Genomic DNA, 22,318 nt, shown 5'->3' with positions numbered 1-22,318 from the left:
TAAAATTAGATTGAATGTCATTCCACAGATTCCTCTATGTTGTTACTGTGCCTACAGTTACATGGAATGCAAGAATTTGTCAGTGCATCTCCTGTTTTTTAGTGAGTAACATAACTGGTTTTATAAGAATGACCCAGAAATACAGCGATCTTTGCTGTACCCAAGGTGGTGAAAGCAACCTCATATACAGTATCGCAAAATCACACACTCACTATTTACATTAGCACTAGTATTCAAGCCAGTAGGTTGGCTAGTGCCATGGCACAGACCTGCGTGAAGTGTCTAGTACCAGTGACAAATGGAGTGACTCTGCTACTATCATCACTGGCTGCCAGATAGCCATGTTTAGGTGAAAGGGAGGTTGAGTGCATAAGTCCTTCCTGATGATGCATAGCCTCTCTACAGGCAAGACCACTTTCACTTTGCCATAAAGCAATTGCTTTAGCATTCTGAGTGATAGCACCTGGTAACTGGGCCCTCCTGTGACCAGGCTGATTCTGGAAGAGATCTTGGATTAGCATGGATCCCCACAGGTGCAATAAGAAGGTGCACCAGTGTGTGGAATACACCTTGACATTCATTTATCCATGTCCCCAGCTACCAGGATGGTAGCAAAGACCTCTGCAGTTTGTGGCAGATGAGTGCTACTTTCTACAGTGGTATAATAAGCAGATGCAGGCACAGCAGTTGTCCACTACTATAGAAGATACATAGAATGATTCCATAACGACATCTACAGACTTCACCCTCACCCATGCCAGTCATCTTGTGAATGCATGTCCCCAGAGTTCAAGAGAATTGGCGAGAGTGTTTGAATACTGCAGTGCAAGTCATCACCACCAAACAATGTATGTGCTTTGATGATAGAGGAAGGTCCTCCAGTAATGGATGAGTGGTGAAGCAATAGTCATGGTGATGCTGGTGATCATAGTCACAGACCTACGTGAAGGTGGCTCATGACACTGGTCACTTGGAAGTAGCAGCACCATTCAGCAACATCTTAGGTATCCGAGCAGCCCTAGTCAGCATTAAACTGCTCATCCCATAAATGAAGAATGTTAGGTGAGAATGTTAGGACTCTGTGTGACAGTCCTACCACCAGGCTACCTGAGAGAGGCACAGCACTTGTTGCAGAAGTACTGGCCACGTATAGGATCAACACTGCCTCACTGAGTGAAACCAGACTCACCAACAATGGGAAACTCGCAGAGATCAGTGAAAGGTACATGGTCTACTGGTGAGGCTGCCAGTCCACAGAGCCACAACCATCTGGTGGTGTTAGCTTTGCCATTAGTGACTCCATTGCTGCCAAACTCAAAAGTCTACCTAAAGGAACAAGTGCTCATGTTATGTTTCTACTGTTGCCATTGACACACAAGCGCTGATGATGCTAGCATACCGCTTACACTCCCTCCATGACAAATGCTGACAGCGAGAAACAAAAGTTCTACAGTGACTTAGACAAACTCATTGTATCCACCCTGGTGTCAGATAAACTGATAATCGGGGGACTTTATTTCCAACCCCTGCATTAATGTGGTAACCAAGTAGCACACCACTGGATAGCCTGGGATTGGGAAGGAGAATAGCAGTGGAACTCTGCTACTCGCTGAGTGAATCAGGCAGCAATTAGAAATCACATACCTATTCTACCTACCAGACAAAAACAAAACATCATGGATGCACCAAGATCCAATGGCATCTTATTGATTATATCATCTTAATAGTGAGATCTACAGAATGTATGAATCACTACAGCCATGTGCAAAGCAGACGGCTGGACAGACTATTGCATGATCTGCTCTAAACTGTTAGTAATACAATCAGTGCATCACAGTCCATCAGATAAACTAATCAGATGGCTTAATATAAAATTATTACAAGATGAAGCACACGAGCACAGCTCTGCAGCAGTATCACTGCAGCTTATCTGATCTTGCCGGCTTGACTGCTAGTGCTGTGGATTAAATACATTGACTGAAAACCCCCTTCTGTCTATGTGGGACTTATCTACGCTACAGCACCACAGCTGCAATGCAGTGCTGTAGCTGTGCCACTATAGCTGGAGGAGTGAAGACCTAGCCCTGGGTACTTTAAAAGCGTTGCAGTAGAATCAAATTTATCTGAAGGTCTCTAGGGACACCTAAACCAGTTGGATAAACAAAACAGCAAGATGACTGAGGTGTTTAATACCTATTTTGCTTTAGTCTTCACTAAAAAGACTATGGTCAACACAATATTAACAAAAAGGGGGAAGGAACGCACACCAAAATAGGGAAAACAGAATAAGGACTATTTTAGATAAATTAGATGTGTTCAAGTTGGCATGGCCTGATTAAATTAATCCTAGAGTACTTAGGAAACTAGCTGAAGCAATCTCGGAACCATTAGCAATTATTTTAAACTCATGGAGGATGGGTGAGGTACCAGAGGACTGAAGAAAGGAAATCTTTAAAAAGGGGAATGAAGACGACCCAGGGTATTATAGGGTGATCAACCAACTTTGATACCTGGAAAGATAAGCAATAGCCAGCATGAATTTGTTAAAAACAAATAATGCCAAACCAACCTAATTTCTTTTTGACAGAGTTATTGGCCTAGTGGCTAAGAGGGAAGCAGTAGATGTGATATATTTTGACTTTTACTAAATCTTTTGATCCAGTCCCCTGTGGCATTCTCATAACCGAACTAGGGAAATGTGATCTAGATGAAATTACTATACGGCTTTTTTACCCGGGTGTGCACCAACATACCCAAAGATTAGTGGTCAATGGCTTGCTTTCAGACTGGGAGGTGTATCTTGTGGAGAACCTCAGGGGACAGTTCTGGGTCCGGTATCGCTCAATATTTTCATTCATGATTTGTATAATGGAGTAGAGAGTACGCTTATAAAATGTGCAGCTGATACCTAGTTGGGAGAAGCTGCAAGCACTTTGGAGGACAGAATTGGAATTCAAAATGACCTTGATGAACTGGAGAACTGGTCTGAATTCAACAAGATGAAATTCAATAAAGACCAGTGCAAAGTACTGCATTCAAGAAGGGAAAAAAATTAAATGTACAACTACAAAATGGGGAATAACTGGTTATGTGATAGGACTGTTGAAAATAATTGGGGGCGTATTTTAGATCACAAAATGAATGAGTCAACAATAAAAACAATGAGGAGTCCTTGTGGCACCTTAGAAACTAATACATTTATTTGGGCATAAGCTTTTGTGGGCTAAAACCCACTTGATCAGATGCATGGAGTGGAAAATACATGGAGAGGTATAAATACACAGCATATGAAAAGATGGGAGTTGCCTTACCAAGTGGGATGTCTGTGCTAATGAGCCAATTCAATTAAGGTGGAAGTGGGCTTTTCTCAACAGTTGACAAGGAGAGGTGGAAATCAGTTTTATAGTGCTAATGAGGCCCATGTAATCAAGGAGGCCCATTTCAAACAGTTAACAAGAAGGTGTGAGTATCGGCTGCAAAAAATTAGATTTGGAGTGACGCATCCACCCCCAGTCTTTATTCAGGCCTAATTTGATGGTGTCCAGTTTGCAAATTAATTCCAGTTCTGCAGTTTATCATTGGAGTCTGTTTTTGAAGTTTTTTGTTGAAGAATTGCCACTTTTAAGTCTGTTATTGAGTGTCCAGGGAGATTGAAGTGTTCTCCTACATTTTTGAATGTTATAATTCTTGATGTCAGATTTGTGTCCATTTATTCTTTTACATAGAGACTGTCCGGTTTGGCCAATGTATATGGCAGAGGGACATTGCTGGCACATGATGGCATATATCACATTGGTAGATGTGCAGGTGAACGAGCCCCTGATGGTGTGGTTGATGTGGTTAGGCCTTACTATGGATTCCCTTGAATAGATATGCGGACGGAGTTGGCACCGGGATTTGTTGCAGGGTTTGGTTCCTGGGTTAGTATTTTTGTTGTGCGGTGTGTAGTTGCTGGTGAGTATTTGCTTCAGGCTGGGGGGCTGTCTGTAAGCAAGGACTGGCCTGTCACCCAAGGTCTGTGAGAGTGAGGGATTGTCCTTCAGGATAGGTTGTAGATCCTTGATGATGGACTGGGAGAGATTTTAGTTGTGGGCTGTAGGTGACAGCTAGTGGCATTCTGTTACTTTCTTTGTTGGGCCTGTCCTAGAGTAGGTGACTTCTGGGTACCTTTCTGGCTCTTTCAATCTGTTTCTTCACTTCACCAAGTGGGTATTGTAGTTTTAAGAACTTTTGATAGAGATCCTATAGGTGTTTGTCTCTGTCTGAGGGGTTGGAGCAAATGCGGTTGTATCGTAGAGCTTGGCTGTAGACAGTGGATCGTGTGATGTGGTCTGGATGAAAGCTGGAGGCATACAGGTTAGTATAGCGGTCAGTAGGTTTCCGTTATAGGGTGGTGTTTATGTGATCATCACTTAATTGCACTGTAGTGTCTAGGAAGTGAATCTCTTGTGTGGACTGGTCCAGGCTGAGGTCGATGGTGGGATGAAAATTGTTGAAATCCTGGTGGAATCCCTTAAGGGCTTCTTTTTCATGGGTCCAGATGATGAAGATTTCCCCATAAGAATTACTGTAAATGCGGGGGTTAGGTTCCAGGGAAATTTTTTTTTCACCAGACAAAAGACATTATATACATATACAGTATAAATTTTAAACAAACTATTTAATATTGTACTCACCAATGATGATTGTGAAGCTTGGTTGAAGTGGGCAGAGTGGGGTCAGGCTGCAGGGGCTTGCCCCACTCTGCCCATCTGGTGCTCTTGCCGGGGAGGCGGGTTGGGGGCTTGCCTGCTGCCCGGCTGGAATGCCGGGCTGGCAGAGTGGGATAAGTCCCCACAACCCGACCCTGCTCCCCAGCTGGAATGCCAGGTGGGTGGAACGGGGCAAGCTCACATTCCCGGACCCCATTCCCCGGCTGGAACACCAGGCGGGCGGAGTAGGGCAAGCCCGCACACCCCGACCCCACTCTCTGGCAGGAACACCAGGCGGCAGGTGGAGCAGGGCGAGCCAAACACCTTATAACAGAATGTTGCATGACTTTAAATGAATATGTTCTCTAATAGATCAGCAACCTAATAATGAAACAGTGTTAACCGGGATGACTTTAAGTGAGGAGTTACTGTATAAAGGCAAAAAGAAAAGGAGTACTTGTGGCACCTTAGAGACTAACCAATTTATTAGAGCACAAGTGCCACAAGTACTCCTTTTCTTTTTGCGAATACAGACTAACACGGCTGTTACTCTGAAACCCGTATAAAGGCAGTGGTGTAAAATCTAAGTTAGGCCTGACAGACCTTAGCTCATTGAATTCAAGCAATTCTATGCTGAGCACATAAAGTCGTTTTCTTCCCCTCTGTGATGGGTTGGATCACAGAAACCCCCTTGGGGCTGCCAAGACTACTTCTGCCCCTGCCTTCCCTGCCAGCTTGGGACTCCAGAACCCTGCCTGGTTGTGCCAGACACGCGTGCCAGACACGCTTGCCAGCCACAAACACAGATCCAGGTCTGAACCATGTCCCATAAACTGCAAGGTTAACTGAAAGCAGCTTAAGAAGTGTTCCTGTCTTTAACACTCAGATGCCCAACTTCCAGTGGGGTCCAAACCCCAAATAAATCCATTTTACCCTGTATAAAGCTTATACACAGCTAGTTTCTCCTTCCCTCCCCCCGCCGGTATTAATACATACTCTGGGCTAAATAATAAGTAAAAAGTGATTTTGTTAAATACAGAAAGTAGGATTTAAGTGGTTCCAAGTAGTAACAGACAGAACAAAGTTAATTACTTAGCAAAATAAAAGAGAACACGCAAGTCTATGCCTAATGTAGTAAGAAAACTGAATACAGATAAAACCTCACCCTCAGAGGTGTTCCAGGAAGCTTCCTTTTACAGACTAGTCTCCTTCTAGTTTGGGTCCAGCAATCACTCACACCCCCTGTGGTTACTGTCCTTTTTTCCAGTTTCTTTCAGGTATCCTTTGGGGGTGGAGAGGCTATCTCTTGAGCCAGCTGAAGACAAAATGGAGGGGTCTCCCAGGGGTTTAAATAGACTTTCTCTTGTGGGTAGATACCCCTCCCTCCCCCTGTGTAGAATTCGAGCTACAAGATGGAGTTTTGGAGTCACATGGGCAAGTCGCATGTCCATGCATGACTCAGAACTTACAGGTAGCCGCCATGGTTCACACATTACCTTGAACATCCTCAAGTAGACTTCTTATGTGGATTGGAGCCTTGCAAGATCCATTGTCTGTTAAGTTTCAGAGTAGCAGTCATGTTAGTCTGTATCTGCAGAAAGAAAAGGAGGACTTGTAGCACCTTAGAGACTAACAAATTTATTAGAGCATAAGCTTTCGTGAGGTACAGCTCACTTCATCGGATGCATTCAGTGGAAAATACAGTGGGGGGATTTATATACACAGAGAACATGAAACAATGGGTGTTACCATACACACTGTAATGAGAGTGATCAAGTAAGGTGAGCTATTACCAGCAGGAGAGCAGGGCAGGGGGGAACCTTTTGTAGTGATGATCAAGGTGGGTCATTTCCAGCAGATGACAAGAACATCTGAGGAACAGTGGGGGGGAGGGGGGGGCTGGGAATAAACATGGGGAAATAGTTTTACTTCGTGTAATGACCCATCCACTCCCAGTCTTTATTCAAGCCTAAATTAATTGTATCCAATTTGTCTGTTAAGTGTTTCTTGATTGGGCACTTAATTTGCACATTCCTTTCTCAAGAAGCTGACCAAATGCTTTACTAAGGTTACTTAAAATCAAGCAAGTACACAACCAATATTCATAACCTCGAGTACAAAAATTATCCATGCATACAAATAGGATGAATATATTCAGAAGATTATAACTTTTGCAGAGAGATGTTATATGGCATATGTAGCATTAAACATATTCCAGTTATGTCATATATATATTCATACGCATATTTCCATAAAGCCTTATGGGGTACAATGTCACACCCTCCACTAAAGTAACTGTATAGTTAAGACTGAAAAACTGTTTCAAAAAATGGGTTAGTCTGTGGTTAAGAAGCTATCCCCATTGACACTCTACCCAAACAACTTCCCATTCTAACCCTCTGCCTGCTTTGCCAAAAGAAGAGTCACCAGAATTCTTGCTCCTAGAAATCTGAGCATGTGTATAGCTGACTTTCCCCACTTTCACAGAACCTAGCCCTTCTTTCTCTTTGTAGCTTAAAATTTCTCATTGGCATTCAAGATTTGTTTTAAATATTCTGTACATTTTTTTAATTTCATATAAATTGAGTATTAGATAATCAGTTCTGATAGCTGAGAATGTAATTAAGAAAATACAGTATAATATGGAAAATAAAAATCTTGATATTATTACAATATTCTGCTTTTGGTAGCTTTCAAATATGATTTCATTTCAGCATTGTTTGCAGTGTTGTTCTAGCCACGTTTGTCCCAGGATACTGAGAGACAAGCTTTCAAGCTATGCAGAGTTTTTCAGGTCTGACCTGAAGAAGAGCTCTGTGTAGCTTGAAAGCTTGTCTCTCTCACCAACAGAAGTTGCTGCAGTAAAAAATATTACCCACTCCCTTGTCTCCTCCATTTCAATGTTTCCAGCATGGTAAAATTTGTAACAAATATATTTCTCACTTTTTTTTTTAAAAGGAGAAATATCATTTGGAACTTAATTAATTAAAATAACCCCATATGATAAAAGGTTAGTAAGTTGAGTAGAATTTAGTGCTCCCACTCCTAGAATAGTTTGATTCCCCCACACAGGCTAATTCAAGCATAAATTTCATGCTGCTTTATTCAGGTAACCATGCTGGAGACAATTGTGGCAACTGAAATATGCAATCATGTTTAAATTTTAATGTGGGCTATCCTTGCTGCTAATTGAATTGCCTCAAGGACTAAAATATAACTTAGAGGCCTTGGTTCAAATTGTTTCTCTTTATTTACATAGTTTAATGGGGAGAAAGGAAGGAGCACAGTCTACATTTAATATAAGTATTTTACTGAACCGTGACAACTATCACTCTAGAGATCTTAAGCATATGCATTATTTAGAGAAACTAAATATTTTCCATTGTGGCTATTCTTCATTATCCTTTTGAGGACATCTATGTATGTGCCATCTCTAGTCTAATACTACTAAATATTCAATAAGTTTAGCAATAGCATATAAATACTTAACACTGCTATGTAGAAATTTACATGCACTGAACAAATGTTTGCCACTGACACTTGACATCCTCAGCTCCCATTATTTCAAAGTGATTTATGCCCAGAATAGCAGAATTTTAAAATCTGAAAGGGACCAGTTCTCCAAAATGCTCAGAACTGTTCAGATGTGGGCCTTATTCAGTCTTCACCCACAGCCTGCCACACTTCCCTCCATAAATTATGGTGAGGGGCAAAGATTCATTTTTCACTTCTATTTACCTATTAAAATCACTTGTCTAGAACTCCAGACACATTAAATACTTTGCGTGTGCGTGATTAAAAACAACCCCTCCCCCCAAAAAAATTTCAGTTGGTTCAGTATCATCAAAAGGAGACTGCAAATAACAGCTTCTTTCCTCAATCCACCCCATATGCCAATCCACCCAATCAATCAACATCCCCAAGGAGAGCTTGTGGAGCGGTGGGGAGATATGCAGCATGCAACGTTTGATGGGGCTTTTAAGGGAGAGAAAGAAAATCACAGAGTTGAGGCCCCCTGACTGAAAATACTTTTCACCAGTCCCCTCTTTCAGTCAGCAAGGAATAAGTATGAGAACTTCCCCAGATTGCAGCTGCTATGAAATGTCATAAGGAGTGAGGGTAGAATAGGTTAGGAATATTTTGATGCAATGTTTTTTGTTTGGAAAATGCCAGTTTGTCAAAACCAAAACTTTCTTTGCAGCAACATACCAATTTTGACTAAAAGAAAAGGAGTACTTGTGGCACCTAAGAGACTAACCAATTTATTTGAGCATGAGCTTTCGTGAGCTACAGCTCACTTCATCGGATGCATACCGTGGAAACTGCAGCAGACTTTATATACACACAGAGATCATGAAACAATACCTCCTCCCACCCCACTGTCCTGCTGGTAATAGCTTATCTAAAGTGATCATCAAGTTGGGCCATTTCCAGCACAAATCCAGGTTTTCTCACCCTCCATACACAAACTCACTCTCCTGCTGGTAATAGCCCATCAAAAGTGACAACTCTCTTCACAATGTGCATGATAATCAAGGTGGGCCATTTCCTGCACAAATCCAGGTTCTCTCACCCCCCTCCAAAAACCACACACACAAACTCACTATCCTGCTGGTAATAGCTCATCCAAAGTGACCACTCTCCCTACAATGTGCATGGTAATCAAAGTGGGCCATGTCCAGCACAAATCCAGGCTCTCTCACCCCCCCCCTTTTTTCCCCCCTCTGGGGGGACACACACACACACAAACTCACTCTCCTGCTGGCAATAGCTCATCCAAACTGACCACTTTGGATGAGCTATTGCCAGCAGGAGAGTGAGTTTGTGTGTGTGTGTCCCCGGAGGGGAAAAAAAAAAAAGGGGGTGGTGAGAAAGCCCACCTTGATTACCATGCACATTGTAGGGAGAGTGGTCACTTTGGATGAGCTATTACCAGCAGGAGAGTGAGTTTGTGTGTGTGGTTTTTGGAGGGAGGTGCGGGGGTGAGAGAACCTGGATTTGTGCAGGAAATGGCCCACCTTGATTATCGTGCACATTGTGAAGAGACTTGTCACTTTGGATGGGCTATTACCAGCAGGAGAGTGAGTTTGTGTGTGGGGGGGTGGAGGGTGAGAAAACCTGGATTTGTGCTGGAAATGGCCCAACTTGATGATCACTTTAGATAAGCTATTACCAGCAGGACAGTGGGGTGGGAGGAGGTATTGTTTCGTGATCTCTGTGTGTATATAATGTCTGCTGCAGTTTCCACGGTATGCATCCGATGAAGTGAGCTGTAGCTCACGAAAGCTCATGCTCAAATAAATTGGTTAGTCTCTAAGGTGCCACAAGTACTCCTTTTCTTTTTGCGAATACAGACTAACACGGCTGTTACTCTGAAACCTGTCAATTTTGACTAAACTTTCTTCTCGAAGTTTTTTCAGGTCCAGGATGCAATTGAAAAAGAGTGAAAGATAAGAATAGTAAATAGTCCACTGATTAGCGTACTCACCTGTGCTAGGGAAGAGCCAGGTTCAAGTCTGTGCTCTGGGTCTCCCCTACAGAGTTCTGTAATTACTGGTCTATAGAGTTAGTCTCTCCTGTCCAATGAACTTGTAATTATTTATACAAAGTAGTCTAGCTCTAACAGGAAAAATTAAGAGAGTGATTCTGTATCCTAATAGGTGGAGCCAAGGCTTGAGATATGGGATACTCGGGTTCAAGTCTGTATTCTGGAGCAGGGACTTGAACCGGGATCTGCTATGTGCCAGTTGGCTTACCTGGGTTGGGTTTTTGGTGGTGCCTCTTTTCACAAAAAATTCAAAGGGTCTCAGTTTTTGTCTCAATGTGGATCAAAAACAAATACCAAAACCTCAGAATTGTTCATGAGCTGGACTTCTTGTTTTCAGGACAGCCCTAAGTGAGAAGTCTCTAAGGACACAGGCCCAAACCACTTACACTTTACATTTTTCCCAGAAGCAAATTGAAAGTCAGAACAAATGTCAGAAAAAAAAGCATAATATGTGGCAGGTCAGAAGTACTATTTTTAAGAAGCAGGCAGCCACAGTCTGCACCAGCTGAAATTTTAAGTACTCTTGAGGCATAGAACCATGTAGAGTGCATTGGAGCAGCTCACTCTTCAGAAGACTAAGGTACAGAAAGAAAGATAATACAAAGTTGCATTCTTCTCACCAAATAGAGGGAAAATGCCAGTCCTACCACCAATAATCTGATGGCTTTTCAAACTATATTTTATATTAGATCTAACTTAACACTGTGGGTACACTCCCTTAAATGAGGTAGCATATTTTAGCTACTTTTTCCTCAGCCTTAAAGCATTTCCTCATGCTTAACTGCACCGACCCAGAAGATTTGAGACCACGCAATACTTTTTGCCTATGCCACAGTGTCCTTTGGATAGGTCACCTGAGCCAGGCAAAAACCATATTCTTGTCAGACCAATCATTTCTGTGGCCAAAACTGAAGCCTAACATTTAGGTTTACGTCAAATACTGCGACACCTGTGCCTGTAGTACAAAGGTACCTTAAACTAAATTCTTCATAACCCTACCCACTTCAGCATAGACGCCGCTTCCTTCTAAACTCAGCAGGTATTTCCACTATTGAAGACCCCTGCTCCATCCCAGAAAAGGTCAGGACTCCAGAGATAGAGGATCTCCTTTTCTGGGTGCCTGAAGTCTGTGGTACTAAACTCTGGTTCTTCAAACAAGACATTACCTCTTCTGTAAAAGTGTTGGCAGGAGACATGGATGAAGAGCCCTCTGCTTTCTGATTTGTTACTGTCAAAGTCCCTGGCTGAGGCAGTTCTGTATCAAAGCTTCCAATGCCCCCTTTTTTATTCAGATTCAGGTTTAGGAGATGGATCCAGGGAGACTCCACAGCAGTAGGTGGTCAGAGACTCTGCTAAATTAATTCTGGTAATCTCTGAGGCTGCCTCAAAGATTCCATTCGCTCCCCAAATATTGCAATCTGTGCTGCTGTATTAAAAGAAAAGATGGAATTCTACAGCTGGCACTTCTCTTCACGAGTGCCAAGTATATCACCTGTGTTCTGCACAGAGGCCTAACTTTCAGTAAGTTTGTGTGCTCAAATTGCCAGTTCAAACACCTGACCCCAATTTATAGATGAATAATGTGTGCACACACAACTCTGTTTTTCTTGCAGTAATCAGGTGGTTCACATGTTCTCTTCTGGAAAATTAGGCCATAGTTTGCTAGCAGAGAACAAGTTTATTCTCTTCCTTCAAGACTATTTCCTTCAAGACTATAAAGAATTTTATACCATGCATTTAAGCACCTATTGTGAATCTCAAAAAGAAAGGCAATTCAATCTTTTAGGATATTCCATCATAATATTGTTACTTGATACATCATAAGCAATAAACATTAACTATTTTTGTTACTGAATTTAAAAAAATTGCCTTTAATAAACCACACTTGCTACTGTGAATGCTAGATTTTCAGCATATTGGTACAGTGATTTTTATAAACTGCCTTTAGAAATTTAGGAATCTGGTTATATTTTCAAATTAAATGTTAAGTGGTCTATTTATGCCTTCTAGTGAAGAAAGTTCTTATAATTTATTTCCCCCTATGGGATGATGAGAGACTTGACTGTGATTATATGCAAATATAGATAAAATGGTTGGTCACGTCTAGGCAATAGGTATACCACTGGTAATTATAATTCCTGCCCCAAGTAATAGGCCAATCTCATATGCTGACACTTTCCACCATTTCAAAGTGTGGTTGTAGTCTGAAAATTAAGTAATATGTACAAAACTTTTTTATTAATCAGATATTGTCTTTAGATGTGTTCAGAGCAATGTTGTCTGACTTAAATGGCAAAAGAAAGTTCTATTATCTATCTAATTTATCTAGGTAAGCGGTGTAGAGCAGAAAGAGCTGGATTTTTATTATTTACTGAATTCCAGTTAGAGAGGCAATCAGTTAAAGCCGTGCAAACCTATAGCCCTCAGGTGTTACTGAGGACATAATTTGAAGAGAGAGTTTGCACAGATTAATTGAGGATATGATTTACCTTCCAGAATACTTTACTGGTGTTGATGTGTGAGAAAGAGAGACTCTATCTTTACTCTCAGATTTAGTTTGCAGAGTTGGAAATTAGGAAGAGAAAACACTTTCTTTTAAACTGAATACATCTGATGTAGAATAATTGAAACAAACTTCGAATCTAAAGGTAAACATTTTAGATGCACTTTTCAGAGTAGAACTGCACCTTAAACAAACCATAATTATACATAAAATATAAAAGATAAAAAATAAATAGAATAATAGGTCATATCTATAAAGGAATAATTAGTAGTAAGACTTTGCATTTATCTCTAATATAGTGCTGTTTATATATAGGTATATAGCTATAGATAAAAAAAATTTACATTTCTTTTACAAAATGTGACAACTTAATTTAACTTGTATTAAACTATCACTTTAGTAATGCATGAAAATAAAAAGTACAAGTTTGGTGATAATGCTAAAGTGCAAAACCTTCTGGATAACTGACTAATAAAACAGATTCATTTTGTAAGTTATTTGTTACCATGGCTAAGGTGGCTTTAAGCTCTGCCCCAGTCATATCAGTGTTAACATTTAGGAGGCAATGCTGCAAAAGATGAAGGGATTTGTAAGAAAGAGATCTACTTTTAAGCATTGACCTTTCATATTCAGTTAAGTTTTGCTGACATCTCTGGGGGCCTCTGGCCCTTATTGCTTGTTGTACAGTAACTTTGATTTGGAAAGGAACACATCAGTGCAAGACCCTGGATGCAATCTTTTACTTTTGTACTTGGAGTTTATCTAAAATGTCCTTGTTTAAAATTATTGCATTATTGTATTGACATTTGAGGGTGCTGAAGTTCTCACATTATATTTTACCTGCTTATACTTTTCAGCTTTGAAGCACTGTGCAGCAAACACCAGTGAGGTTATGGAATAATGTAACATTATGGAATAAATTATATTGTCTTGATTGGATGAAAGTAACACAGCACTGCCTAATAATTTGTTGAAAGATACTACTAGTGCTACTCTGTTCAGACCAACATTTTGAAAACAGCCACGTAAATTAAGTTATTTAGGTAAGAATTTTCAGTGAGCGCCTAAAAGTAGTCTTCTAAAACAAAGTAGCTAGATTTTCAGAAGAATTGAGCACCCAGAACTTCTATTGAAATGGGATGTGGGTTGTCAAAACGTGCAAAAAATCTAGGTGCCTAAATATGGAGTTTGGCACATAACTTTAGAGGCACTTACCTATTTTCATGCATAATTTTTAATTTCTTTTTTAGAGACATACTCTGTAAGTACAATTTTTAGGCCTTTAAAATTGCTGTGTATCCACCACCATTGCTTCACATGCAATAGCTTTGAATTGGTTACCCCTTCATAGTTCAGATTGAGATTAGCCTCTGAATTTTTTTCATACTCTGAAAGTGTACACAAATATTGAAACATACTCTTCTTTTGTGACGTGTTTCCTTGCTGCCCATATTAAATATAACTTCTAAGATACAGTATGCATTTGATGAAACTGTACCCAGACATCAGTATATCTGTTTGCATGAATTGGGAACATTCCATCTTAAGGCATTAATGAATTATATAACAATATTACATTATATTTACAGAATACACAATTTGGTTTCCTGGCCAATTCATGTGATGCCATGTTCTGTTCTGTTCTTGGTGAAACAATTAACAATCACTACAAATATACCAAGCTTGGGTCTTTTGCACCTGTATCACCTGACCTTACACATTCTTGTAACTTGTATTGATTTTATTATCCCACTTTACCCATACAAATGTAACCTGATCACCTTTTATTGATAATATCATTATTATCTTTACAGATAAATTCGTAGAGTCACAGTGAATATAAAAACTTATCCACATATACTTCAAAATTACATACAAGGATAACTGTTGCTTTAGCATCTGGACTGGCTTTTTAATAGACTTCCCCCATAGGACACATTCAGTTTGACTATCAGAAGACTAATAATTGTAGTTATTTCAAAACAATATTCATTTCCCCTATATATATGCACTGCCTGAAAGCCAAAATCAAACTAGTTATTTCTATTGCAAACTCACGCTTCCCTTTTTAATCTTCCTCATCTACTATTATATCCACTCCACTCTCCTTACTATTCTTCGTCTTCTGTTTTCTTCTGTCCATTGCAGCCAGAATCTGTTCTTTCTACAAAAAATAAAACAGCAAGTTCCTTGTTCATTCAAGCAGGATTTCATCTAGCCCCTAATATCTTTCTAGGCATTTCTATGCCAATTAAAGTAGTATCTGAGCACTGAATACGAAAAGGTCAGAATTGTACAGTGGCCAAAAGACTGCCAAGCCGGGTAGGAAGGATTTGTAGTCTCAATATGTAATTATACTGGCTTCTGTCACCATCACTAATCAAACCCATGATATGTAGAGTTTATTGCAGACATATAATCATCCTTAATTTAAAATTAAATAGCTAATAATTTGTATCTATGTTGATGTCATAAACTAAAATATATATTTCAGGTGTTTTTTAAGTCACATCACTTTGGTATCTAAGCACAGGTATTTTACTTGTTTGGTTTTTTGTCATTAAGTCATTTGCATGTATTTTGTGTTCTAGGCATATTATATACAGTAAACAACAAACTCTAACAAAATACATAAATATATTTTAAAAATCAGAGCTCTAAATCCTTCCCAACAAGCAGCATGGCTTGTCTCATTACCTCCCTCCCATCCATAATCATTCCTCCTCCCCCAGGAAAACCTGTCATAACAAGCAAATATTCCATCATGCCCTAAATGTCACCACATTTGAGACTTAATGACCCAGTGTTGGAAGGCAGTTCCAAAACCAAGGGCAGCTAATTCAGAATGCACTTCCCCCTAGCCCTCTCCCAATTATATCAGTGGGAAAGCAGCTCCAATGCCTCAACTGATCTCTACCACTGCTATATCATTTGGAGGGGTGATAGTTCTCAGGGAGACTGGGCCTAAATTATCTAGACCCTTTCAGGTTTTTTTAAAAAGTTCAGGTTTAAAAAACCCTCCAAAATTCTACGCATTTGCTGCTATAAGCGTTTCAGCATCTTGTCTGTTATGTTTAGATTGTAAGAAACCGATTCTTTACTGCCTTGTAAGTAGTCTGCACATCTGTGCAAAACTGATGTAAATGTCAAGGACTCAAACCTTCTATTATATCAGAATAGTAGAATTTTACACTCAGTTTGCCGAGTGTAAAAAAAAAAAATGGAAAATCAGGCTCTAAATTTTCAGAGCTTGGAACTCAGTGTTCAGTCTTTTGTAGCACCAGACATGTTTGTTGGCACTTAACAAAAATGAATGTTAATTTGCAAGTTTGAGGTCTAGATATTTACATGTAAAATAATCCCATGTCATTGACTGAATATACTGAAGAATTGTAATTAATATTTCCTGCTGATATCAGAAACCACACAACGTAATTTGAGCAGTACTTTGTAACATATTTACTGTGCTGGCTCCTACAGACAGCCCCTAAAGACTGTGGCTTTTCCCACATGGACAGAAAGGAACCTTGTTTTAGGAAGGAACTCAATAGAGAAGATTAGGGTGGGGGTATGCTTCCTGCTTGTGAAGAGAGCATAACTGTTTGGTAACTGTAATCAGCAGCAGCCGGGGAGCTGCCTCTCTACCCTATTGCAATAATAAACAGATGTAGTTCTGTTGTTTATTGAGCTCATGCTTGCATCATTGTTCCTAAGGCTCTGGCTGACTGTGCTAACCCATCAATAAGTAGACTGTAAGGTCGTGTAACCATATTAAGTTAAAAAAAAATTAAATAGCTTTGTCTATTGTGTAGTCAAATGTGAAGAGAAATGTGAACATGAAATAAGAGGACACATTGGTAGGAAATTAACAGTAAGATTTGAGAATAATATTTTTTCTTTTATTTAAAATATGTTCTGGTGGTAGAATAAATATAGTGCTAGAATTAACAAATTACACATGACAAAACAATGGTTCTGATCATAGGATCTCAGTAACATACAATAAAAATATGGAAATATACTGTAGGTCTTAGTCTATAAAATAGTATTGTGGGGATTTAAACTGCTACTATAGGTATACAGAAAGAGGAAAAGTCAGTAGTGCAGTGTATTATTTAGGATAAAAATGAGCTGCCCGATTGCTTCCATAAGATAAGATCATTTCACATTACTCATACTTGTTAAAATCAATTGTAATGCTTTAATGGAATAGGGACAATTAAAAGTATATCAGTAAAACTGACCCCTTCTGATATCAAGTATTTTACATGTACAGAAGGGATTTGTTTTCTTTGTATTCATGTGACAACAAATCAGCATCATCACCATTGTTTAACAACACTATCTCTTGAAGACTGTTTCCTTGAATCCCCACTGTTCCTTTTTCCTTGAAATTTAGCTCACTCTGGAGATGGGTCAAAGTAGGGTATGTGTACATTTCTTCACATTAAAAGTGTTGCTGGACACTCTCTTTCTCTCTCTTTTTTTTTAAAGTGAAACTTAGGGTATATAATTGGCCCATCTTCACTTTTTCTTAAAATAAAAATGATTTTATTATGTATAAGAAACCAAAAATATTAATTTGTGAGATGTAGTTTAGATTGAATGATTTGATACAAACAGTGAATACTGTATTAGTAAATATACTATAGTATATTTTGTAAACATAATTAAGTCTTAGTCTACTACACTCTACTAAAATTTTAATGAGAAGAAGGAGACGTTCACCATTTATTGGGAATGGTTAGGCCGTCAGAGGAGACATCCCACTGAAGGAGAGTGCTCAGATAAATAGAGGCACACTAGAATCGTTGGACTGGAACGGACAGCGATAGGTCATCTAGTCCAGTCCCGTCATGACAAGTGCTTCAGTGTTTGTCTGCAGGAAGGGGACCACAATTGTGTGTATCAAAGTCCACTGCAGATATTTTCTTTTTAAATTAGGAATGTATTTGGTGTACTTTTGTCTGCTAAATTTGTAAAATCACAAATGTCAGAACTCAGAGATTTATTCATATACACACAGAACACCTTACTTTTCTCCTCCATTTTTCAAAAGCACTTTACATTTTAGTTTTCCTTTTTGTTATTGGAAGGTGCCTGGGGACAGTGTTTGGTTTCCCAAGTGAAGAGAGAGCTGGGATCAAACTAGTCTCCCTTTGTCCCCATGGCTGCATACAGTCATGTGGACTATAGGTTAGGCCACTACTATCACTGGATAGCTAAGCAGGAATAACTGTTAGCATGGATCTGTAATTATAGTCAGCCTCATAGGTAAGTAGCAAAGTGAGGAGCAGTACAAATGTCCCTTTTATGCTGTTTAACACAGCAGAGCAAATAATGATGGTTTAAGAATCAATTTAGTTTAATTCAACTTAATCATTAACTATTCTCAAGTTAACTGAAAAATGTTAGCATTGCCTTCCCTTCTTTGACAATCCTCTTTCTTGGCTCGTTAGAGTTTCTTGGCTGGCTTGTCAAAGACCTATGGAATATAGATTGGCTTGTGTCATGCCTTATTAGAAAATCATGAAGTCCAATTTTCTAAGATCAATCATTTTATATTGCTAGAAAAAAATGGTTTTTACTTGGGTGGGGGGAAATCACTGATAAATATTAACTTCTTAACCAAACTAAAGCAAAATTGAGTATTTGAACATATATAATGTATTTTAAAGAATAGCATGTAGCCATCCACTGAGTAACATGGGCTGTGAGTTTTATGATAATAACATCAGCCAAAATTTAGTCAGTTTGAATAAAGGCATTTTTTGTGGCTTGAAGCAGCAGCATCTTTCATTTTTCTTTCGAGTTTGAATCATTTTGGGCCCTAACGTCAATAGTGTACACTCAGAAATTTTTTTTTTTAAGTGAAAACTATAAAATATGAGGGGTAAGCCTGGCTCCCCTTGGCATCTTCAGTGCGGCCAGGATTTCACCCTGGTGTTTTAAAAATGTGTGTTTGACTTTTTATGGGTCATTCTTTCAAAAAAGTAATATGACAAGCTGTGGCTATAGCACTTTTTTGTTTGTTTGTTTTGCAGTTAGTGTGGTTTTTCACTGTCCCTCAACTTTTGCTTTGTATGCAAGTTTGTAACAATGGCTAGTTTGTACTGAAAACATACTAAAAATTTTCAATGAGTCACTTTGTTTAAACATACGTCCACAAAATAGGCTATTTTCAAGTAATTATTGGACTAAATATCAAAAACATCACATTTTGAGTAGATTTGCTCTTTAAAATGTCTTTCTATATCTAATATATGTATCTTATTTTATTTATTGTAAGTATTTTAAATACAAGATAGAGAAAAGAGACAGCCCAAACACTATACAGAGAAACTTGTCTCAATCTGAACAAACAAAAATGGATGGAAAACTTTAACTAAGTTTGATTCAAGGTTTCGTTTCTTTTCTTTTCTTTTTCTTTTTGCGGGGTGGGGGAACAAAGTAAATAAGCCAAATCCAAAGGGAGAATATCATGACCACATTGGAGCACATGTCAACGTTATTCAGTTGCTGTGCCGTGAGAGAACAAGTGCAAGTTGCCTTTCTCAGCAAGGATGATTTCCCTCCCCTCTTCTTCACCCTCCAAATGTGAGAGTAGATGCTAAATACGATGCCCACTCTCAGTCTGGGAAAGGATGCAGATTTTTTTTTCCAATGGTTCAGTACAATTCTTTTGTATATGCTAAGAAGTATGAGGACACATTGTTTTCAGGGAAGATGGTATTGGGAGACATAGTTTAACTGAAGGGATGTGCGGCACTTTAGTGCTTCTGAAAAGTGAGTGCAGATGGCTGTGTACGTGAGGTCAGTCATGTGGAAAATTAAAATATCTTGTGATGAGGTATAGAAGTGGCAGCATCTCCAGTGGGTTGCAGATTCTGTGCATTTTGTAGCCTATGAAATGGTGATTGTGTGATCATCTGTTCACATTTTGGCAAAGTTCAACTTCCTTTCTCAAGCCTCCTGTTTTTTCACTTGACATTTGAATATCTGTTAAAGCCATGTTCAAACACATCCCTGAACCCATCCCCTCCCCAGTCAACAAGTAGTTGCTAAGTGCTGTCTATTACTCATCCCTCCCATCATTTAAATTGCAATGGAATGAAGAACTTGGAATTGCTCAGGTGGATGAAGCCTGTACATTAAATTTCAAAATATGTGGGGTTTCCGATTCATGAGTGGCCAATCAAGTACAGCAGTTTTTATATATGGTGGACCTTTGCATTAGCTGTGCTTTTCAGATGGTTTGCTTTTAACAATGGTTTATGAAAATTTAACTTTAGAAGTATATGTCTTCTGCGGGCACTACACTATTTATGCACTGTTTGCAAGACAGGTTTTATTTTAATTTTCACATACACATACTAAATCATGTCATTTTCAACATTTTTCGCAGCCTTAATAATGATGATCTATTTTTGTTTCTTACTCTCATTTTGCAGAGTTACATACATGGGAGCAGTCAGGCTCAATTTGTTGCAGAATCACATATTATACTACTACTGAGTATCCTTCAGAAACCGATGGCTAGAACAAGGCTAGCTAAATCAGAATATGCTATTATATGAAATTGCTGTGACAGTGAATATCATTGAAGCTTTGAACAGGTATTGCATTTTCACTTTATTTACTTTATGATTAAGCAGATACCTAGTGAGTGTTGTTGCTGTTTACTATTGGGGAATGCTGGAGCTGCTGTCTCCTACTATGTATCTATTTAACTGCCAACTCTAAAAATCTGCCTGATACAGTACTATTTTATATTTTTCCTTTCTTTTCAATCTTTAAATCAGCAGAATTTTTTCGTTTCTTTTCTCTTTGTGTTGTCTCTTAATTTTAAAACTATTTTGTCTCAGCTTTCAGCTCTGTTAAATGTTGAGAAGAATATAAGTATTTTCTAGTTTGGAAAAATAGAAAAAATATCTATGAAAAGAGATTATCCTTTCAGAGCTCTTTCTATGGAAAAGACACACCTGTCTAGATGGTTCCTTGTTTTCACTGACTTCTTCAATGGATAAATGGGCCACTACAGTTCCCATTAATGTCAAGGGAAAGACTCTGAGGAACTTGAGTGGGAGTTAGATGAAGACCTGCGTGAAAGTTTCTGTAAAGATAAACTTGTGATTTCTCTAAACCCTTTTTCTGATAATAAATTATGCTCACTTTATGAAAACTATAACACATGACTAAGCAGTTACCTTTCTCACCTGGGTCGCATGGGGAGGTGCAAGAGAAACAAATCATATTCCTCAGACTGTGGAACAGCAGCCAAAACCTTAGGGTTTGGTAATCACTTTTCTCCCTCCCAAATTTTGAGGGTTCAGTAAGTGGATCCACACTGATGTTGATCCATAGCCCCTGTCCTATAGATTCCAAAGCCCTCTTCATGATTGTTCAGTGGTGCTTGAACAATTTTTATAGCGCTGAAAGTGGAAATCATGTATTTGGGTTGTTGTTACTGCTTCATACCAGAGAGTATGGCAGCACCACTAGCACCCCTAGTTCCAGCACCTGTGGGTGGTCCCCCACAAGCATACTTCATGCCCCTACATAGTGATCCACTGTCTGGGCTCCCCACTCCATGCAGTGAAACCACATCAGTTTTTCTGCCTATTAGGTCTTATGTGCCCAGCAGATGGTCAAGGGCAGATTTAGCCCCCAGGTCCTGATCTTATGCACACTGAAGTCAATGGGAGACTTCCAGTGAACTCCATTGGTCTTTGCATCAGATAACTATGCATCAAGCTGAGAACATATACTTTTGAATAGATGAAAGTATTTTTATGTGTTCTTAATTTCTAAATTTGGCGTTTTTGTTTTTAATATAAGGTTTTCAAAAGGTTTAAAGATTGATAAATGTACTTGAAATGTGCGCATTGAAGATTAGTGTTGGAAGAAACCTCAGGAGGTCATCTACTCCAACGCCCTGCTCAAAGCAGGACCAACCCCAACTAAATCATCCCAGCCAGGGCTTTGTCAAGCCAGGCCTTAAAAACCTCTAAGGATGGAGATTCCACCACCTCCCTAGGTAACCCATTCCAGGGCTTCACCACCCTCCTAGTGAAATAGTGTTTCCTAATATCCAACCTAGACCTCCCCCACTGCAACTTGACACCATTGCTCTTTCTGTCATCTGCCACCACTGAGAACAGCCAAGCTCCATCATCTTTGGAACCCCCACTTAAGGTAGTTGAAGGCTGTTATCAAATCCCCCCCTCACTCTTCTCTTCTGCGGACTAAACAAGCCCAGTTCCCTCAGCCTCTCCTCATAAGTCATATGCCCCAGCCCCCTGATCATTTTCGTTGCCCTCCACCGGAGACTCTCCCAATTGTCCACATCCTTTCTGTAGTGGGGGCCCCAAACTGGCCGCAATACTCCAGATTTGGCCTCACCACTGCTGAATAGAGGGGAATAATCACTTCCCTCAAACTCCTACTAATTAGTTCCTACTAATACAGCCCAATGTTCCTTCTTGGCAACAAGGGCACACTGCTGACTCATATCCAGCTTCTCATCTGCTGTAATCCCCAGGTCCTTTTCTGCAGAACTGTCGCTTAGCCATTCGG

General features: G+C 39.5%; 1 protein-coding gene across 5 annotated transcripts in view; it reads left to right on the top strand.

Annotated features, from left to right (window-relative positions):
• Positions 1 to 22,318, top strand: part of TUSC3 (tumor suppressor candidate 3) — a 282,774-nt gene that overhangs the window by 207,981 nt on the left and 52,475 nt on the right. For all 5 annotated transcript variants that reach the window (XR_012158658.1, XM_073341948.1, XM_073341946.1 and 2 more), the window contains one exon: positions 20,194 to 20,257. Coding sequence is in view for 4 of the 5 variants with exons in the window: in XM_073341948.1 (XP_073198049.1) it covers positions 20,194 to 20,257 (64 nt within the window). In the remaining variant the exon portion in view is untranslated. The remainder of the gene's footprint in view (positions 1 to 20,193; positions 20,258 to 22,318) is intronic.

This window comes from Lepidochelys kempii, chromosome 4 (genome assembly GCF_965140265.1).
Source record: "Lepidochelys kempii isolate rLepKem1 chromosome 4, rLepKem1.hap2, whole genome shotgun sequence".
NCBI classification, from domain to species: Eukaryota; Metazoa; Chordata; order Testudines; family Cheloniidae; genus Lepidochelys; species Lepidochelys kempii.
The sequence above is the reverse complement of the archived record's forward strand: the minus strand, read 5'-3'. Positions and strand labels throughout refer to the sequence as shown.